At 49.4% G+C, this 20,976-nt stretch overlaps 1 protein-coding gene across 1 annotated transcript in view; it reads left to right on the plus strand.

Moving 5' to 3' along the window:
- The window catches only part of LOC137537109 (zinc finger protein 420-like), a 52,575-nt gene that overhangs the window by 18,161 nt on the left and 13,438 nt on the right, over window positions 1-20,976 (plus strand). The window contains exons 3-6 of the mRNA XM_068259246.1: window positions 8,953-9,087; window positions 9,173-9,296; window positions 11,117-11,214; window positions 11,311-12,106. Of these exons, the coding sequence (XP_068115347.1) occupies window positions 8,953-9,087; window positions 9,173-9,296; window positions 11,117-11,214; window positions 11,311-12,106 (1,153 nt within the window). The remainder of the gene's footprint in view (window positions 1-8,952; window positions 9,088-9,172; window positions 9,297-11,116; window positions 11,215-11,310; window positions 12,107-20,976) is intronic.

Consider the following 20,976-nt stretch of genomic DNA (forward strand, 5'->3'; position numbering starts at 1 on the left):
CCAGGGCAAGGTACTGGTTGACAGCGTGCTTCTGTTCAACCAGACGCTCCAACATCGCCAGGGTGGAGTTCCAGCGAGTTGGAACGTCAAGGATCAGCCGATGGCGTGGCAGCTCCAGCTCCTTTTGCACGTCTTCCAGGCTTGGACAGGCTGCAGCCGAGCGCCGGAAGTGACGCACAACGTTCCTTGCCATTTCCAGCAGTTCGCCCATCCCCTGGTAGCTGCGCAAGAACTTCTGCACCACCAGGTTCAGCACGTGGGCAAGACAGGGGATGTGGGTCAGGTTTCCCCTGTCAATTGCGGCAACCAGATTGGCCCCATTGTCGGCCACCACCTCTCTGACTCTGAGGCCTCTGGGGTCAGCCAAATCCTCTCCTGCTCCTGGAGTTTGGCCAACACATGGGTTGCCGTCAGTTTGGTCTTCCCAAGGCTGACCAACTGCAGCAGCGCTTGGCAGTGGCGGGCCTTCACGCTGCTGCTGAGGCGGGGGGTTTGGCCAGGTGTGCCGGAGGATGGCAGAGGATCGGAGGAACCTGCTGCAGTTCCCCTGACCCTGCGGGGTGGCACCACCCACTGTGTTGCTGCTGCTGCTGTGCCCGCTGCTGCTCTCCCATCCTCACCCCCTTCCACCAAGCTGACCCAGTGGACAGTGAAGGACAGGTAGCGGCCTGTCCCGAAGCGGCTGCTCCAGGAGTCCATGGTGACGTGGCCCTCGCTCCACATTGGCCATCACAAAGCGGTGCAGTGCAGGAATGGCCTTGCGGGCAAAGAAGTGTCTGCTGGGGAGCTGCCAGTCTGGGGCTGCACAAGCAAGCAGCGCACGCATGTCGCTCCCCTCCTGCACGAGCGTGTACGGCAGGAGTTGGGAGCACATGGCCCGTGCCAGCAAGCCGTTCAGCTGACGCACGCGACGGCTGCTGGGAGGCAGAGCCCTAACCACCCCCTGGAAGGACTCGCTCAAAAGGCTCTGGCGTGGCCTTTTGCTAGCACGGGAATCAGCGGACACAGCAGAGGAGGCCACTGAGGACTGGCTGCCAGAACAGGCCTCAGTGTCGGCAGCAGGAGTTGCAGAGGGGGGAGGAGCAGTGCGTTTCCGCACTCCTGCTGGTGCTGCTGGAGGAGCAGGAGGGCGGGTGGCTGCTGTTGCTGCTGCTGCTGCTGCTGAAGGCTGTGCAGTGAAGGGTGTGGTGCCACTGCCAGCACCAGATGCCTTCAGCCTCTGGAACTCCTCATGCTGGTGGAAATGTTTAGCAGCAAGGTGGTTGATGAGCGAGCTGGTGCTGAACTTTAAGGGGTCTGCACCTCGGCTCAACTTCCGCTGACAGTGGTTGCAAGTGGCGTACTTGCTGTACACTGTGGGCATTGTGAAAAATCGCCAGATTGGTGACAAGAACAACCCCCTACGGCCTGGAGCCGCTGCTGCCTGTCTCCCTGTGGTGGTTGAGGGGGGGGGGGGGGGGGGCTTGGGTGCGGCTGGTGGTGGTACTGGCAGATGCTGCTGCTGCTGAGCCTGAGACACCAGCAGGCTGTGGGACCTGCCTACTGCTGCCAATGCTTGCAATGATGCGCCTCCTTGCAAGGCCCACAAGCGCATCCTCCTCCTCCTCCTCAGAGCTGCTGACGACGACATCCCCAGGAGCTGGTGGCACCCAGGGCCATATGCAATTCTCTTTTTCAACTAAGTTTTCTCCCAGGAGATAATTTTTCATCTTTGATTTTAAATAACTTTCCAGTACTTTTCAACTAAAAAGTACCAAAAAGAACGTAAAAAAGTGCTACTTAAATTATTTTGACCATATTCTTGCCTTCTGGGGGCTTAAAATGCATTTTATTGACAAGTTTAAAAATATCACCTAGGAGAAAACTCAGGTGAAAAAGTGAATTGCATATGGCCCCCAGTCTTTGTCTGTCACCGTGTCATCATCATCCTCCCCCTCCTGAAACATGTCCTGCTGGGATGATGACCCCCCCCAAACTCCTCTCCTGATGCATGGATGGGCTGCTTGACTGTCGCCACAGTCTTGCTGTTCAATCCCTCCTCCCCCAAAGTGCCCATCAGCATCTCCTCCAAATCGCCAACAACAGCAGACAATTGACTCATCATGCCTGGGGTCAAAAGACTGCTGAATGACAGGTCGGCGACTGACGGTGAACTGGCCTCCTCCCCAGGCCCTGCTGGGCGGCTGCTGCGAACAGGGGTGGTGGTGGTGAGGGTGGAGGCCTTGGATGCAGAGCTGATGGCGGGCTGCTCATCCTCCGTCATCAGTTGCACCACAGTGGCTGCATCCTTTTCCTCAATGGGACGTTTTCGACCCGGCTGGAGGAAAATAGGAGCAGGTACTACACGCTGCTGCTGCTGTGTCTCTGCAGCGTGAGTTGCAGATGCTCCTGCTGGGCGGCGCCCAAGGCCAGTGGCTAGAGGTGGAATGTTAGCCACTGATGCAGCTGCTGCTGCGGAACTGTGCATGGTGGCGCGGCCGCGGCTTGCCACAATGTTGCTCCCTCTCCTCCTGATTCCCTTGCTGCCCTTCCCCTTGCCCAAACCGCGCTGGCTGCCACTTCCAGACATCTTTGATGTTTTGGGCGTAAACAAAAAAGTTTTTTAAAAGGGCGGGTGAAAAAGTGGGATACTTAAATGGAGTGGGTTGGTGGGTGAGGTGACACTAATCACTAAGTGATTAGATCGCTAAGTGATTACTAGTACAGTACTAATACAAAATACAATAATTCAGTAATCAGTAAGTGTGAACAGTGAACAGTGAGTGTGTCCCCTAGTACACTAACTAGAAAATACAATAATCAGTAGTAATCAGATTCAGTAGAAGGAAATAGAGTGTGTGTAGTACACTACAGACAGTGCACGCACACACACACGCAGGAGCTAGCCTATGAACAGTGACTGAGTGTCCCTAGTACAGTAAGTAGTAACAGTAGTAAGTACAACTAGAAATTACAATAATCAGTAGTAATCAGAAGGAAATAGAGTGTGTGTACTGTGCACGCACACACGCAGGCGCTATGAACGAACAAACAGTGACAGTGAGTGTCCTAGTACAGTTACAGTATACTACAAAATACAATCACTCAGTAGTAAAGGACAGCAGAAACACTGGTATAGATGAGAAATAAACTAACAGAGGACAGGAGGACAGCTGTGCCCACACAGGCAAGGCCCTGAGGCCTAAAGCTGTGTAAGCTTGCCTGCAGCAGCTGTCTGTCTCTATGTAACACAGAAGCTACTAACTAAAATACAATGTATATCTAACTAACAACAGTATAGGTGTATATAGGAGGTGTATGTGAGCAAAAACGCTAGGTGATTGACCACAATAAAGCTCTTGCTAAGCCAAAGCACAAAGAAGCAGATCTCTCTCTGTACAAAGTCAGGCAAGGACGGAAAAACGGAACATGGCGGCCGCTATTTATAGGGTAGGGGCTGGCCAGGGTCCCCCTCTGTGATTGGCTGGGAGCCCTCTGATTGGCTCTAAGGACATCAATCTGGGCTATGACGCTATTCGAGCTCGGTATTCGAGCTCGAATAGCGCTGTTTGCTCGAATAGCGTGAATAGTGAATGGGCTATTCGCATTAACTCGAATAGCCCATTCGAATAGCTGCAGCTATTCGAGCTCGGTATTCGAGCTCGAATAGCTGAAAAAGAGCTCGAATATTCGAGCTACTCGAATATTCGAGCTCTGCTGAGCACCACTGGTAACGAGTTATCAAAAAGATATTTGAAAGAAATGCAAGAACAGGGACAGCCAAAGACACAGTTTGGAAGGTGGAAATGAGGAGCCAGCATGAAGAGTTAGAGACACACTAAGAACCCGCTATGCAGAATATGCATCAAACATGATTATACATGCAAATTATACATGAATGGGGAGCAGGAAGATCAAATCGATCAGGTGGAATCTTGTCCACAAGGGTCGTACACTTAGGCAGGGAACACACTTGCCTTTTAGTTTTCTGCGCGCATTTTTCTGCATACTTTTTCTGCACACCAAGTGTTCGTTTTTTCACAGCAGCTGATGTAATTGATAGAGAAAACTGACAAAATGTGCAGTCATCATGCAGAATGTCAGTTTTTTTTCTGCGTGCCACGGAATATCTTGGCGTTTTATAAATCAATAATAATAATAATTAAGTGTGAACTAGCCCATTGATTAACATGAGTTCTCAGTTTTTCTGTGCAGAAAACAGTCAAGTGTGTTCCCTGCCTTAACCTCTCCCTACCTAAACAGCGGACGCCGCTCCGCATCACTGCACTCTGCTGAACGGATTGCCCAAGTTACCCAGCTCACCTGACCAGCATTACAGATCCACCCAGCCAAACACAGCAAAGATGCCTCTCAGCACCTCCAACCCCTCTTCATGGGCACCCCTTAATCACCCAGGGGCTGCCTGGCAGAAACACACAGTGTCCACAGCGCCAGCCGTTCTTCAGAGCACCCCCCCAGACACACCCCACAGCACTCCCCACTAGCCCTGAACGATTTTAGGGAAAGATTGAATTGCACGATTTCTGTCATTGGATTCACGATTTTCAATACACAATGATGGATTAGCACACTGATGGTGAGTATGAGATCCCCCAGTATAGGTAGCCACATATAAGTGCCCCCAGTATAGTTTAGTCAGCTATAGGTGCCACAGTACAGGTTAGCCAGTGTATAGGTGCCACAGGACATGTTAGCCAGTGTATAGGTGCCGCGGCCTCCAGATCCCCCTCGCTGCTGCTGTTACCTGCTCCGCTCCCTTCCCCCTCCTCCACTTGTGCGCCCCCCCCCAAGTAACTTCCCATTACGTTCCGCCTCACTGCATCATATTGCTGTGCGGTGAGCCGCAGGGAAGAGGCAACGAGTGTTTGCCTAGTAACGGTGGCCCCCAGGAAGTGATGTCACATTTCCTGGTACCGGCCCCAAACACTTGTCACCTCTTCCCTGCGGCTCACTGCACAGCAGTTCAATGCGGTGAGCCCGAATGTAATTGGAACTTACTGGAGGAGGGGGCCACAAGCAGAGGAGGGGGAAGGGAGCAGAGTAGACCATGTACCTGCGGCAGCGGCGAAAATCGATGCTTTGACGATCCCAAGATCGTCATTCCCCTGATCACGATTTTCAGTTTTAAACTGAAAATTGTTCAGCCCTACTCCCCGCAGCATACTTCACACTAGACCACCCCCAGTATAGCCGACCAGAGCAAATCAGATGAGCAAAACAGATGGTTTCGATGGGAACCGCTGTCCCAGCACAAAACAGTAATCAGCAGCTGATAGGAGTGGGTATAGGCGTGTAGGCGAGGGGAGACAAGGGGGGGGGGGCACGACAGGGGACAATACACAAGGATCAGAGACAGGCACAAACAATACAAACCGCTTGCCACCACCGCTGATACTACTCGCTGCAGCCGCTACAGACAGGAACAACAGCAGCTTTCAGAAAAGTCTGAGCGGCAGAGAGAGTGAGCGAGGTGAGGAGAGGATTAGCGATGCAGATATGTGAAGGCACAGCGTGGAGTTCGGGTCACGCCGACTAGTCTCAGTCTCAACGAGTCTCAGCTTGTCCTGATCATCCAGCACTTCCGTGCTCTGTGATCATCCAGCACTTCCGTGTTCTGTGATCATCCAGCACTTCCGTGTTCTGTGATCATCCAGCACTTCCGTGTTCTGTGATCATCCAGCACTTCCGTGTTCTGTGATCATCCAGCACTTCCATGTTCTGTGATCATCCAGCACTTCCGTGTTCTGTGATCATCCAGCACTTCCGTGTTCTGTGATCATCCAGCAGTTCAATGTTCTGTGATCATCCAGCACTTCCGTGTTCTGTGATCATCCAGCACTTCCGTGTTCTGCACTACCACGGCGCTGAGTAAGCTGTGCAGGTCGAGCAGGCTGTGTGGTCGTATGTGGGCTGAGCGGTGGATCGGAGGACCTTCCCTGTGCTTCTCCCAAGCTCTGGAGCTACACAGTACTCACACAGTACAGCAGACTAGACACGCCTACATCCTACTCCTACTGTGTGATTCCAGCACATTTTCCTCAGTGTGCTCCTGATACAGATTCCTCTGTAGTTTGCAGGATCATATTGGTTCCCCTTCTTGTGGATGAGTGTTATGAGGACCTCGCTTCAGGCCTGGGGAAAGGAGCCCGCACTCAGGATGAGGCTGAATAGTCTTGTGAGTGCCTCATGTACACCAGAGGGTTTTGGAAGTCCTTGTTGTCTCCTCCATGTCCTTCAGTTTTGTGGCTGTTTGTTTCTGTTCCTGGGTTTGGGCATTTTTCTGGGATGTCTTTGTAGAGTTCCTTGAAGTAGCGGAGCCAGATGTGGCCATTTTGGATATGAAGAGGGCTTTTCTTAGGCTTTTTGCCGATATGGTTCCAGGTCTCCCAGATTGAGTTTTTCTGGAGGGAGTCCTCCAGCTGCTGGAAAAAAGACAGCCACATCTCCCACAAACTCCATCTCAGGGTGTCTTTGAATTGCCTCCTTAGGTGGGCATGGGCTTCCCTTACGTCTTGGTTGTTGGGGTCTCTGTACTTTTTCTTAAAGGCTGCCCTTAGAGAATTAAGGAGAGCGTTGCATTCACTGTCAAAACAATTTTGGGACTGTTTATTGGTGGGTCTCTTGATGTTGGTCTCCTTGAGGCCAGCTAGTACTGCCATAGTTTATAAGATGTTACTGAAGTCCTTCACTGCATGGCTGACACCTTGTTGGTTTGGTTCATATGAGTTGGTATGAAAGATTGCCAGCAGCTCTTGGATTTTGGCTGTGTTGGTCATGTTGGTGTATTCGGTGGCAGACTGTATGGGCCATTTGAAGGCTGGTGGCAGCTTGTAGAGACTGGTCTGACCAGGTTGCTGTGTGGTTAGCTTATCAGTGGATTTCAGGTACAGCAGTATTTGGTTGTGGTCTGACACGTGTGTTTCAGGGGTGACTATGAGGGCATTGATGTTTATACTGTCCATGTCTGGGACGGCATAGTCTACCACACTGCTGCCCATGTGGGAGTTCATAATAAATCTCCCAAGAGAGTCACCCCTGGTTCGCCCATTCATTATGTATAGGCCAAGGCTCCGGCACAGGTTCAAAAGGGTTTTCCCATTTTTGTTTACTGTCTTGTCATAGCTGTTTTTTGCTGTCTGCATTGATTCCTGGTAATAGCTCTCTCCTTCAAGTGTGTATGTGTTTTCCTCAGAGGTCAGGTAGTCCTTCTCTGTGCCTGTTCTAGCATTGAGGTCCCCATAGATGAGCACCCTGTCCTGAGACTGGAAGTGGCTGGCTAGCTAAACTGGGTAGGGGAGGGGGCTACCTAATACTTGGTGCTGATCTGGTTATCTAACATTGGGAAGGGGGCTACCTAATACTGGGAGTTTGATCTGGCTATCTATATTGGGGATGGGGGGGGCAGCTACCTAATACTGCGCACATATTTGGCTAGCTAAACTTGGGTGGGGACTACCTAATACTGGGGGGCACATCTGGCTATCTAACTTGGGTAGGACTCTGCCTAATAGTGGGGGCTCTTATAGCTATCTTGCTTGGGGGGGCAGCCTAACACCATAGGCACATCTGGCTAGCTTAACTGGGGAGGGGCTACCATATACTGGGGCCAATCTGGCTTTCTAACTTTGGGAGGGGCCTACCTAATACTGGGGGACATTTGGTTAGCTAATCAGAGGAGGGGACTGCCATATACTGGGGAGGTAATCTGGCTCTCTAACTTGGGTAGGGGCACCGCCTAATACTGGGGGCTTCTCTGGCTATCCGTGTAGTAGGGGTGTCTCAGCACCCTAGAGGAAAAGACACAGAAAACAAAAAAATGGGAGCCCAATAGTGCAACATGTTATCATATACGAGATACCAACAGGTAAGGTAATTGTACTCCTCACAAAGGTGGGTTGCAGAGGGGCAACTGACCACAGGAAGCAGGTGGAGACAACACACCTGACTCCACTCGGGGTGGTCCAGCCGGACCTGGATATGGTCGCTTTCCTTGGTAAAAATGACAGATTATTACTATGGTTTAAACCATATGTGCTCTGTCTACACCCCTCCAACAGGGTATGTTGGGGGGTACGTAAAGCACAATTTGGGTAAATAAGTGCCCTAGTATGAAAACATTTGGAGTAAAAACAAGATAAAATTTAAAAAGAGGCTCCCTTTGCTGATCGTCTATTGCAATTGGCACTGTTATTGGCCTGAGGAAGCGGGCTTAGACCCGTGAAAAGTGTTGCCTGTGCTAAATAAATATCTCTGTGTGTATACTAAGATCTTGTCATTGAGGTAAGCCACCTTATTTTATTTTGTTTTAAATCCAATATTCCTTCCCCCTCCCACCAGAGAGGTTTGTGAATGATGTAGTGTGTGTGTGTGTGTGTGTGTGTGTGTGTGTGTGTGTGTGTGTGTGTGTGTGTGTGTGTGTGTGTGTGTGTGTGTGTGTGTGTGTGTGTGTGTGTGTGTGTGTGTGTGTGTGTGTGTGTGTGTGTGTGTGTGTGTGTGTGTGTGTGTGTGTGTGTGTGTGTTAAGAGGGGAGTCAGCGTTAAATTAACTTACCTAAGAGGGCTGCTCCATAACCCCATCTCCATGAAGGTGTCCATCTTGCAGAAGTCACTGCCGCACAGCGTCAAAATGTAGCGTGGTGCATGCTGGGAAATGTAGAAACATTAACTACCTCTCCCAGCATGCAGCAGTGATCAGCAATGCACTGGACTCTTGGCCACTTTAAACTGCATCATTTTAAACCTCCCTTACTGAAAGGTTAATTTTAAATATTTTTATAAGTGAGGTTTCCTTTAATACTGGGGCTACATCTGCTACCTACACTGGGGGGCACAGCTGGAGGACTCTCCATCTCTAGTGCTGGGGAACCTTGTCCCGGCCCCGCACACAGCTGACTGGAGAGGTTAGAAGGATTTTGGGAGATCATGTGACATTATTGTTGGTCTTTCTATACAGAGTTTTCCTCCAGTAAAGTCTGGTGATCATGTGACCATCACGGTGCCCCTACCTCAACCCCTGATATCTGAGAGACACAACAAGCAGAAGATTCTGGAAATCACCAGGAAGATGATGGAGCTTCTGACAGGAGAGGTGAGCAGTGCTGGGAATTATGGGATATTATCCAGTAACAGCAAGGGGTGTGTCTGGGTAGTGACATTATTAATGTATGTGTCAGGTTCCTAAAAGCGGTCAGGATGTTACTGTCTGTTTCTCCATGGAGGAGTGGAAGTATATAGAAGGACACCGGGACCTCTACAAGGACACCATGATGGAGAATCAGCCGCCCCTCACATCACCAGGTAAGAGGAGACTTGCATGTCTTGTAAAGAAGAGTGCAGACTGAGATCCCCTCCATCATTTGATAAACACATGGAGACAATGCACAGGTGAAAGTCCATTTATTTCAGTACTTCAACTTAGGTAAAACTAATATATGAAATAGGAAACCTTTGCAGGTGTTTTGGATTAGTTTGGATTAATTAGCTGATTAGACTCTGACACTCTGAGCCTAGGATATTGAACATTTTCTCAATATACGAATGGTCTGAGATGTTGATTTTTAAAGGATACCACAACCGAACGGTTGTGGTAAAATTTACTGCAGCACTGTGTAGGGTAAAAGGAGTACATACCTTCCGTGCCTCCAGCCCCCCTCCGTCTGCCGCCGTTCTTAGTTTATAGATGCCGGTGTCCGGCGACTTTCCTGACCCTTACCCCGGACATACTGCGCCCTGTGTGTGCAGTATGTCCTTCCCCCTTGCTTCTGGCCGGCGCATAGTGCGAGGCTCAGAAGCACGCTGTCCCCTTTCTGCTGCGTGTGCGCTCCATTACACAGAGCGTCACATGCTAATCAGCAGCAGAAAGGGGACAACGTGCTTCTGAGCCTCGCACTATGCGCCGGCCAGAAGCAAGGGGGAAGGACATACTGCACACACAGGGCGCAGTATGTCCGGGGTAAGGGTCAGGAAAGTCGCCGGACACCGGCATCTATAAACTAAGAACGGCGGCAGACGGAGGGGGGCTGGAGGCACGGAAGGTATGTACTCCTTTTACCCTACACAGTGCTGCAGTCAATTTTACCACAACCGTTTGGTTGTGGTATCCTTTAAAGAGGCTCAGAAATGAGTCTCACCACAGTTTTTTACTTACCCGGGGCTTCCTCCAGCCCCATAAGCACAGATACGTCCCTCACTGGCCTCCTGCAATCTCCCGTTTAGCTGCGGTGAGCCCCGGTAATGGGTGCAGTCAAAGCCAGTCAGGGTCGCATACACGGACCTCCTGCGCGCAGTAGACCCGGATTGACGTCACTGAGTCTGATGCCGGGGCTCACCGCGCCTGAACGGGAGATCACAGGAGGATAGCGAGGGATGCATCCATGCTTATGGGACTAGAGGAAGCCCCGGGTAAGTAAAAAAACTGCGGTGAGACTCATCTCTAAGTCTCTTTAAGGGTTTTCATAAGCTGTAAGCCATAATCATCAAAATTAAAACAAAGGCTTGAAATATATTGATTTGCATGTATGAGTCTATTGCATATATTAGCTTCAACTTTTAAAAAGAACCCGAGGTGGTGTTTAATGAATGATCTCTACACACAGAGGCTGGGTCTGCCTATACTGCCCAGCCTCTGTTGCTATCTCAATCCCCCCTAAGTTCCCCCTGCGCTCTGCTGTGCCCTCATAAATCACAGCCGCGCTGTCGACACACAGCGGGCTGTGTTTACCTCTGTACTGTCACTCTCGCCGCTCCCCCCGCCTCCTGCATAGCACTGGTCCCCGCCCGCGTCCCTTCCCTCCAATCAGCGGGGAGGGAAGGGATGGGGTGGGACCGAAGCTATGCAGGAGGCGGGGGGAGCGGCAAGAGTGACAGCAAGAGGTAAACACAGCCCACTGCGACACGCTGCGTGTCGACAGCACGGCTGTGATTTATGGGGGGCAGTAGAGCGCAGGGGGAACTTAGGGGGGCTTTAGATAGCAACAGAGGCTGGGCAGTATAGGCAGACCCAGCCTCTGTGTGTAGATATCATTCATTAAGTTGAATTACTAAAATAAATGGAGTTTTGCACAAAATTCTAATTTTTCAAGTTTCAGCTGTATTCAGTCAGTGTGTGTTTCCTTCAGATGGATCAAGTAACAGAAACCCACCAGAGAGATGTACAGGTCCTCTTTATCCCCAGGATTGTCAACAGGAAGATCAGACCACCCCCCACCATTATCAGGTAGGTGGGGATGAGGGTCCCCGGATACTACAAATCGTGTCACATTCTTTATTCCTGTGTTCACATTTTACATTATCTCTCATTTTGTGCACTTAGGGTGGAGAACTTATAAATGGAAATGTTGTGGTTAAGGAGGAAGAAGAAGAAACATATTTGAGGGGTGATCAGCAGCCTATGGAGGAGGGTGACATGATGAGGACAATTAAAAAAGAAGAGACATATGTGAGGAATGATCAGCAGTCTCTGGAGGAGGGTGACATAATGAGGACAAGTACGGAGGAAGAAGAGACATATGTGAGGAGTGATCAGCAGTCTATGGAGGAGGGTGACATGATGAGGACAATTAAAAAAGAAGAAGAGGAGACATATGTGAGGAATGATAAGCAGTCTATGGAGGGGGGTGACATGATGGGGACGATTAAAGAGGAAGAAGAGACATATGTGAGGGGTGATCAGCAGTCTATGAAGGAGGGTGACATGATGAGGACGATTAAAGAGGAAGAAGAGACATATTTGAGGAGTGATCAGCAGTCTCTGGAGGAGGGTGACATGATGGGGACAAGTACGGAAGAAGAAGAGACATATGTGAGGAATGATCAGCAGTCTCTGGAGGAGGGTGACATGATGAGGACAATTAAAAAAGAAGAAGAGACATATGTGAGGAATGATCAGCAGTCTATGGAGGGGGGTGACATGATGAGGACAATTAAAGAGGAAGAAGAAGAGACATTTGTGTGGAGTGATCAGCAGTCTATGGAGGAGGGTGACATGATGGGGACAATTAAAAAAGAAGAAGAAGAGACATATGTGAGGAGTGATCAGCAGTCTATGGAGGAAGAGGACATGATGAGGACAAGTAAAGAAGAGGACACTGTTACAGAGGACAGAACAGGTGAGTAATCAGCAGTAAATATAGAATGTGTATTTGTATTGCTGGTATGACTGTCACTGCTCACAGACTGGTGATATTAGGGGTTATGCTATGTGCTCATGTTAGATTTTTGCCATCTATAACTATCATTCATGAGTATATATGGTGACATCTTACTAACAATAGCAATACAGACACCCCGAGGAAGAGAAAGTTCTCTTTATTCTCTCACACTGGGCTGCCCTCTTTTCCTCTGAGACTTTTGCAGTGGCCTTTTGCTAATGTCAGCAGCGCTGATTGAACTAATAAATTGTTACATTTCTGCTAATATAGTTCCGTCTCTGATGCCCATATGTCATTGTTCTGCCACCTTAGTGCGATCCCTGGTTGCTTAGCAACCAAGGACACTATAGGGAATTGCCTGCATCTCAGTTCTTCCTGTGTGTCTGACACAGCTAAGATGCACGGCCTTAGGCCCAGACGTGAAGTAATGTGATGTCAGTTACCTGTAAGTATGCAGCACTGGGTTTAAATACCCAGAATTATGGCTGTACAGTGATCCAGCCTAGAAAAAAGTGTCCGCTAGTGTGAAACGGCTGTCAGGCTTTAGTGCCCTGCATTCCACTGCCTGACTCCTCCCATCACCTCAGTATGTCAGGCTTGCTTTAGTGCCCTGCACCCACTGCCTTGCTCCTCTCATCACTCTTGTATGTCAGGCTTGCTTTAGTTCCCTGCAACCACTGCCTGACTCCTCCCATCACCTCAGTATCTCAGGCTTGCTTTAGTGTCCTGCATCCCACTGCCTGACTCCTCTCATCACCCTTGTATGTCCGGCCTGCTTTAGTGCCCTGCACCCACTGCCTGACTCCTCTCATCACCTGGGTATGTCAGGCTTGCTTTAGTGCCCTGCACCCACTGCCTGACTCCCATCACCTCAATATGTCAGGCTTGCTTTAGTGCCCTGCACCCACTGCCTGACTCCTCCCATCACCTCGGTATGTCCAGCCTGCTTTAGTGCCCTGCACCCACTGCCTGACTCCTCCCATTACCTCGGTATGTCAGGCTTGCATTAGTGCCCTGCACCCACTGCCTGACCCCTCTCATCACCTGGGTATGTCAGGCTTGCTTTAGTGCCCTGCACCCACTGCCTGACTCCTCCAATCACCTCGGTATGTCCGGCTTGCTTTAGTGCCCTGCACCCACTGCCTGACTCCTCCAATCACCTCGGTATGTCCGGCTTGCTTTAGTGCCCTGCACCCACTGCCTGACTCCCCTCACCTCACTATGTCAGGCTTGCTTTAGTGCCCTGCACCCACTGTCTGACTCCTCCATCACCTCAGTATGTCAGGCTTGCTTTAGTGCCCTGCACCCACTGCCTGACTCCTCTCATCACCTCAGTATGTCAGGCTTGCTTTAGTGCCCTGCACCCACTGCCTGACTCCTCTCATCACCTCAGTATGTCAGGCTTGCTTTAGTGCCCTGCACCCACTGCCTGACTCCTCTCATCACCTCAGTATGTCAGGCTTGCTTTAGTGCCCTGCACCCACTGCCTGACTCCTCTCATCACCTCAGTATGTCAGGCTTGCTTTAGTGCCTTGCACCCACTGCCTGACTCCTCCCATCACCTTGGTGTGTCAGGCTTGCTTTAGTGCCCTGCACCCACTGCCTGACTCCTCCCATCACCTCAGTATGTCAGGCTTGCTTTAGTGCCCTGCACCCACTGCCTGACACCTCCCATCACCTCAGTATGTCAGGCTTGTTTTAGTGCCCTGCCCCCACTTCCTGACTCCTCTCATCACCTCGGTATGTCAGGCTTGCTTTAGTGCCCTGCACCCACTGCCTGACTCCTCTCATCTCCTCGGTATATTGGGCTTTGCCTTCACATTCCAAAGCAACATATTCAACATCAGCAGTGTCAGGTGTTTTTTTATCTCTTTCTGTGGCTATGGCGGATCATGGAGTCAGCTGAAAAGCGCTTGTTCCTGGCCAGGAGCGTTTCTATAATCCAGCATTTATAATTGCTCTGCTAATCGGCCACTGGGGCGGAGACGGAATCGGTAAGGCTCGGTTCTCATGAAACCTGCAGCTGCCAAATGGACATGTTTGTGGATCCTGTGCTAAGCATGTTCTGACTGTGATGGCCTGTAGTTCCGGGCAAACATTTGCCATTGGTATTTGCCGCAAAGCTTATGTGAAGTTTGTGTTCACCCCATACTTTAACATGGAGCCATATTTTGACCCTTCACCCTCAAGTCAGGTGAGGCAGGACAGCCAGTTAAGCATTTTTACCATATTGGCCACACCCCCATAAAAGAAACAAACCTGGCAGCCATGTAACAGTCAGACTGGAGTCAGTGTAGGGAGAGCCGTGCTGCTGATTGAGGAACAGAGAGATTGCTTGCTGACACTGTTCTGTGTTATTCAGTGCTGTGTAGCTGCTTCCATAGGCATTCTGCTCCTTGCAGTTCACCAACTAGGGACTACAAAAGTCATTTAGATGACTGATCCTGCTGTTATTTTTTTTTTTTTTGTTGTTTCTGGTGTGTAGCTTATAGAGATGTAGCGAACGGTTCGCCGGCAAACGGTTCCAGGCGAACTTTGGTGGTTCACGTTCGCAGAGAACCAGGAACTTTTTTTCAAAGTTCGGTTCGCCCATAGACTTTAATGGCCGCCGACTTTAACTGTTAATAGCAAAGTCCCCTTACATAGTAGAAACACCAACATTGTTGGGAATGTTAAGTGGAATAATGGGAACAAGAGGAAAAATTTTTTTTCAAAAAGACTTTATACTTTTTGAGAAAATCAATTTTAAAGTTTCAAAGTAAAATGAGCCGATTCATAAAAAAAAAGAACCGATACATTAAAAAGAACCGGATGATTCATGAACCGTTAGTATAGCAGAGAATGCGTCCTGAGCAGGACGTGAAGCTGCCAGCTCCGCTGCTGTCTCTCCCCACCTGCCTGCTCCTGTCACCCTCACCTAGCCTGGCACCCAGCGCACCCATGGGTACCAGGCTAGGTGAGTGTTACAGGTGAGGAGGTGGGGAGAGACAGCAGGAGCCGGCAGCTATGCGTCCAAAAGGACGCATTCTCTGCTATGTGGGAGGCATTGGAGATCTTCAATCAACTTAATTGAAGATCGCAACATAAGAGGATGCAGTTCGTTGGATCATTTACCGTGGATATTGGCGTGGGAAAACTTTTTTAAAGGTACAGGTAAGTATTTATGGTTAATTTAGAATAATAAAATACTTTTCTTGTGGTTGTGTTTTTATTTCATTTAACCCTTTTGTGGAAATGGGTAAGGGATACTTTGTACCCCTATACTCATTTCTCCTGGGAGGGGGGTGGACATCTGGGGTCCCCTTCTTAAAGGGGACTCCCAGATGCCACCATGAACCCCCCCCCCCCCCGGAGTCGTCGCCCCCACCTCCTTCTGGGGCACCGGAGGTGGGGAAGAGCCCCTTGTACATGGATTGGACAAGGGCTCCGGAAAGGGAAGGGGAAGGCTTGGCCGCCCCTCCCCCCCCCCCCCGGAGCCCCCCCAAACCATGGACCATGCGGGCTGGTATAGCTCAGGGTGCGAAGCCCCAGTCGGCCGGGGCTCCGCATTCTGGCTATCCCAGCCTGCATGGGGGACAAGGGGTTAAAGAGGCTTGGGAGGGGGGACCCCACGCCATTTTTTTTTCAGATTGCCCACACACAGCAAATAAAAAAATAAAAACATTTTTTAAATGACTTCCGAGGCCACAAATGTGAAAAAAAGTTAAATACCTTTTCATAATCCATATCCATTGAGAACGCCATCCACACCCTCCCGTTCATTCCGCCATGGCTCCAGCACTAATAACGGCCCTGGTTGAGTCCCGACCCCTTTGAACGGGTCGGGTTCTCAACTCATTCCCCCCTCAATATGGCCGCCACAGATTGCCGCAGCTGCGCAGTCCGCATAGACGCGATTGAGGCTGCGCAGCTCTAGCACTTCCTCCCGATGCGTCCGATGTATGCACGCATATTGATGACGCGGCGGGAGGAGGGCCTAGAGCTGCGCAGCCGCAATCACGCCTATGCAGACTGCACAGCAGCGGCAATCTGTGGCGGCCATATTGAGGAGGCAATGAGAACCCGACCCGTTTGGAAGGGTCGGGGCCCGACTGGGGCCGGTTTTACTGCGGGAGCCATGGGGGAATGAACGGGAGGGCACGGATGGCGTCCTCCATGGATCTAGATTATGAAAAGGTAGTTAACTTTTTTCACATTTGTGGCCTAGGAAGTCCGTTAAATATTGTTTTCTGCTATCTTTTTAACATATCCTGCAAATTTGGTGTTGCTAGGATGTAAGGGGCCTTTGCTATTAACTGCTAAAGTCGGCGGGTGATGATGATAACCAACCAGAATTATAGGGGTGCAAAAGTGCTGAATTCTGCCATAGGCTTCCATTAGGCTCCCTATTTCACTTTCAAAAATCTCAAATCTTTTCAAAGGGCGATGGCTCAGCAGTGGCAAATTTTCTAGCATTGTAGGGACTCTTTGGGGATCTTGACTGGCGAGTTTCGGGCCCCTAGGCCAATGAGGTCATAGCCTAGGGCAGACACACTTTTTCGGCTCACACTTTTTTGGCTCGCAAGCTACTTTAAAATTTGCCAAGCCCAGGAGATCTACCAACTTTTAGGTAGCTAGGTATACGTGCCTTCAGTATAGGTAGGTAGGTATAGGGTGTCACAGGAGCCCTAGTGGTCAGACCGCAAATTGCCTTCCAATCGGTTCCAGCACACAGACCATGCAAGCTTTGGTCGCGATCTTTGCGCAGAAACAGACAGAAATTTGGGCAGCAGTCCGACCAGAAGGGAGCCTGTGAGATACGGGAATTACAACTTTACACACTATTTCAGGGTATCTGCCACCACCACTGGTATGGGCCAGTGGACCCTACTGACTGACTATTTCTCAACCTGCAAATAAAAACGGTTAAAACATGCTGTATCCTGTCTAGATAACAACAATACAATAGTAGCGTCTCACCAGAAGTCTGGTTCAGTTTGTGCGGCTGAGAAGCAGGGTAGCGGAACAGTGAATGACTTTGATAAAGTCTTCTATTCACAGGCAATATAAATAATTAATATATACAGACAATTATTAAAATCAACAATTATTGAAACATGAATAGCAAGTATGAAAAATAAAAGAAAGGGAGAAAAAATACTTAGTTTCATGGAAAATGTCCTTTTGTGGGAAAATCATCAAGTCCTTGGTTTCAAGTTCTGCAAAGTTCTTTGTTTCAGCTCAATTTAAAATCCAAGCAAAATGGCCACCACTTGTTCCTCACGGTAGCCGTGCGTTCATCAAGGTGGAAAATGGAGGAATGAGGGAAGAGCCCCTCGCAGATACTTTTGATGAAGCTGGTTTGGGGGTGTGGCAATGCCGGCCCCCTCTGAATTACCAACCAATGACCGTTCATTTCCTCTGAGAGATTTTAGGTTTTAAACGTACAAACTGCCGTAACTCACAAACGATACATGTTATATTTAGGGGGATAACAGATCCATACTTGCCAGAAAATACAGATTAATAGGACATCAGACATGGCTAGTGCAGCTGACCCCGTTCTTGAGAAGGGTAACCGGACGGGCTATCGCGATGAATTTCATATCAGCACGATGGCCAGATTTTACTGAATAAGAATATATGAATTTCATAGCTGTGCGATGTACGGTTGCCATATATTCGACAAGAAACCATACATCATATGCATTCAGATGGCCCGTGGTCGGTGCCGGATAGTCTGGAGTGAAAGCAGGTTTTGAATAGCCCCCTGCTGGGATTAGCTTCCTTGGCTCTGAAAAGACTCCTGGTTTGTTAATTAACATCTGAGTGTTACACCTCTGGCTTAATTAGCAAGTCACAGGGCCAGGTTTCCTGCCAGCTGGTAAAGGGGGGAAAAAAAACTGCCTTTTTAAAAAAACAGGAATGTCAGTCTCTGATTGCTTGCCCGACTACAATCAATGGCAATCGGCGCAATAAACCGATTGCGTTCCCGTTTCTCACGGCTGTTCCGTGACATAGGGGCCTTCAGTATAGTTAGCCAAACTCGGGTAAGCGTTGGGCATCAGCATAGTCTGTCTGACGGGACACGGCATTCTTCAGATTTTGCTGTACCTGAGGCTAAATTTGCTGAATATGAGAGCTCCAATCCACTAGAGCTGGAAAAGAGGAAGGAGAGGATGGAAAACAAGTAAATTTGGGGTTCTGACCTGTCATTATCCAAAATGGTGATGATTTGGTAGAAGTGTTGGGTAAATTATTAAAGGCAAATTCAACAAAACCATGTTTCCGGACAGTCTGAGACAAAACATCGTAGGTACTGCTCTAATGATTGGTTGGTTCTTTCTGTCTGCCAATTGGTCTCAGGGTGAAACCCTGAAGAGAACGATAGTTTAATATCCAACAAGTCACTAAAAGCACGCCAGAACCGGGAAACAAATTGGACCCCTCTGTCTGACACAATATTTTCAGGGATACCATGCAATTGGAATACATGTATAATGAACAACTTGGCCAATTCCTGGTAGTCCGGGAAGTGGCACAAAGTGTGCCATCTCACTGAAGCGATCTACAATGACCCAAATTACTCTTTTTCTAGCATTGTAGGGACTCTTAGGGGGATCATGACTGGTGAGTTTCGGGCCCCTAGGCCAAAGAGGTCATAGCCTAGGGCAGTGGTTCCCACACTTTTTCGGCTCGCGAGCTACTTTAAAATTTGCCAAGCCCAGGAGATTTACCAACATTTAGGTAGCTATGTATAAGTGCCTTCAGTATAGGTAGATAGGTATAGGGGCCTTCAGTATCGATAGCCAGGTTTAGTGTAGTTAGGTATAGGAGCCTTCAGTATAGTTAGCCAGGTATAGTGTAGTTAGGTGTGGGTGCCTTCAGTATAGTTTTCCAGGTATAGAGTAGTTAGGTGTGGGTGCCTTCAGTATAGTTAGCCAGGTATAGTGTAGTTAGGTGTAGGAGCCTTCAGTATAGTTAGCCAGGTATAGTGTAGGTAGGTATAGGGGCCTTCAGTATAGTTAGCCAGGTATAGTGTAGTTAGGTGTAAGGGCCTTAAGTATAGTTAGCCAGGTATAGTGTAGTTAGGTGTGGGTGCCTTCGGTATAGTCAGCCAGGTATAGTGTAGTTAGGTGTGGGTGCCTTCAGTATAGTTAGCCAGGTATAGTGTAGTTAGGTGTGGGTGCCTTCAGTATAGTTAGCCAGGTATAGAGTAGTTAGGTGTAGGTGGCTTCAGTATAGTTAGCCAGGTATAGTGTAGTTAGGTGTAGGGACCTTCAGTATAGTTAGCCAGGTATAGAGTAGTTAGGTGTAGGTGCCACTCACCTCCCTCCAGTTCCAGCGGCGGTGTCTGGGGCTCCTCCTGGTCTCCCCTCCTTCGGCCGCGCTGGCTAGAGTCAGTGCAGATGCACGGCATAGAAGAAGACTCCGGCGAGCGAAGGGGCGGCGGGCAGCGTGCGCTGACGCATTGTGCCCAGCACCGCCCCCAGCTATGACGTCGCGGCGTCCTCCATTCCCGCTGCGCCGCCCCTCTCCTCTCTGCCTCTTCCGATTGGCTAACGGCCGACGGGTGCAAAAGTGGTAAAATCCCCCATAGGTCTTAATTGGGTCTCCTATTTCACGTTCCAAAATCTCACACCATTTCAAAGGGCAATGGCTCAGCGGTGGCAAAACTCACCAGTCATGATCCCCCTAAGAGTCCCTACAATGGTAGAAAATGTGCAACTGCTGAGCCATCGCCCTTTGAAAAAATGTGAGATTTGGGATAGTGACATAGGGAGCCAATAAAAGCCTATGGGGGATTTTACTACTTTTGCACCCTTGTAACTCTGGTTTGCAGAGATGTAGGGAACCCATCTTTGGAGTCCAAGTCTAACAATATGCCTTCTAGCTGCATGAGACATTTCGTGAGATTCAGACGTTGCTAACGGCCATGGCTGCTATTTATGTACGTCAGAATCGCCACCATTGACATTGCCCAAATAAACAGGTTTTTGTGACCCTAGGCTATGACCTCTTTGACCTAGGGGCCCAAAACTCACCAGTCATGATCCCCCTAAGGGTACTACAATGCTAGAAAATTTGCCACTGCTGAGCCTTTGCCCTTTGAAATGGTGTGAGATTTTGGAACTGTAAGTAGGAAGCCCAATGAAAGCCTATGGGGGATTTTACCAATTTTGGACCCCTGTAACTCTGGTTTGCAGAGATGTAGGGAACCCATCTTTGGAGTCCAAGTCTAACAATATGTCTTCTACCTGCATGAGACATTTCGTGAGATTCAGACGTTGCTAACGGCCATGGCTGCGATTTATGTACGTCAGAATCGCCACCATTGACATTGCCCAAATAAACAGGTTTTTGTGACCCTAGGCTATGACCTCTTTGGCCTAGGGGCCCGAAACTCACCAGTCATGATCCCCCTAAGAGTCCCTACAATGCTAGAAAATTTGCAACTGCTGAGCCATTGCCCTTTGAAAAAATGTGAGATTTTTGAAAGTGAAATAGGGAGCCTAATGGAACCCTATGGCAGAATTGAGCACTTTTGCACCCCTATAATTCTGGTTGGTTATCATCATCACCTGCCGACTTTAGCAGTTAATAGCAAAGGCCCCTTACATCCTAGCAACACCAAATTTGCAGGATATGTTAAAAAGATAGCAGGAAACAATATTTAACCTCCCTGGCGGTAAGCCTGTGCTGAGCACAGGCTATGCCGCCAGAAGGCACCGCTCAGGCCCCCCTGGGCCGATTTGCACAATTTTTTTTTTTGCCTGCGTGTGCAATCCGATCCGCCGCTATCCGTCGCGCCGCAGCCCCCCCCCCCCCCAGACCCCGTGCGCTGCCTG

This window comes from Hyperolius riggenbachi, chromosome 10, assembly GCF_040937935.1.
Source record: "Hyperolius riggenbachi isolate aHypRig1 chromosome 10, aHypRig1.pri, whole genome shotgun sequence".
In the NCBI taxonomy this organism is placed as follows: Eukaryota; Metazoa; Chordata; class Amphibia; order Anura; family Hyperoliidae; genus Hyperolius; species Hyperolius riggenbachi.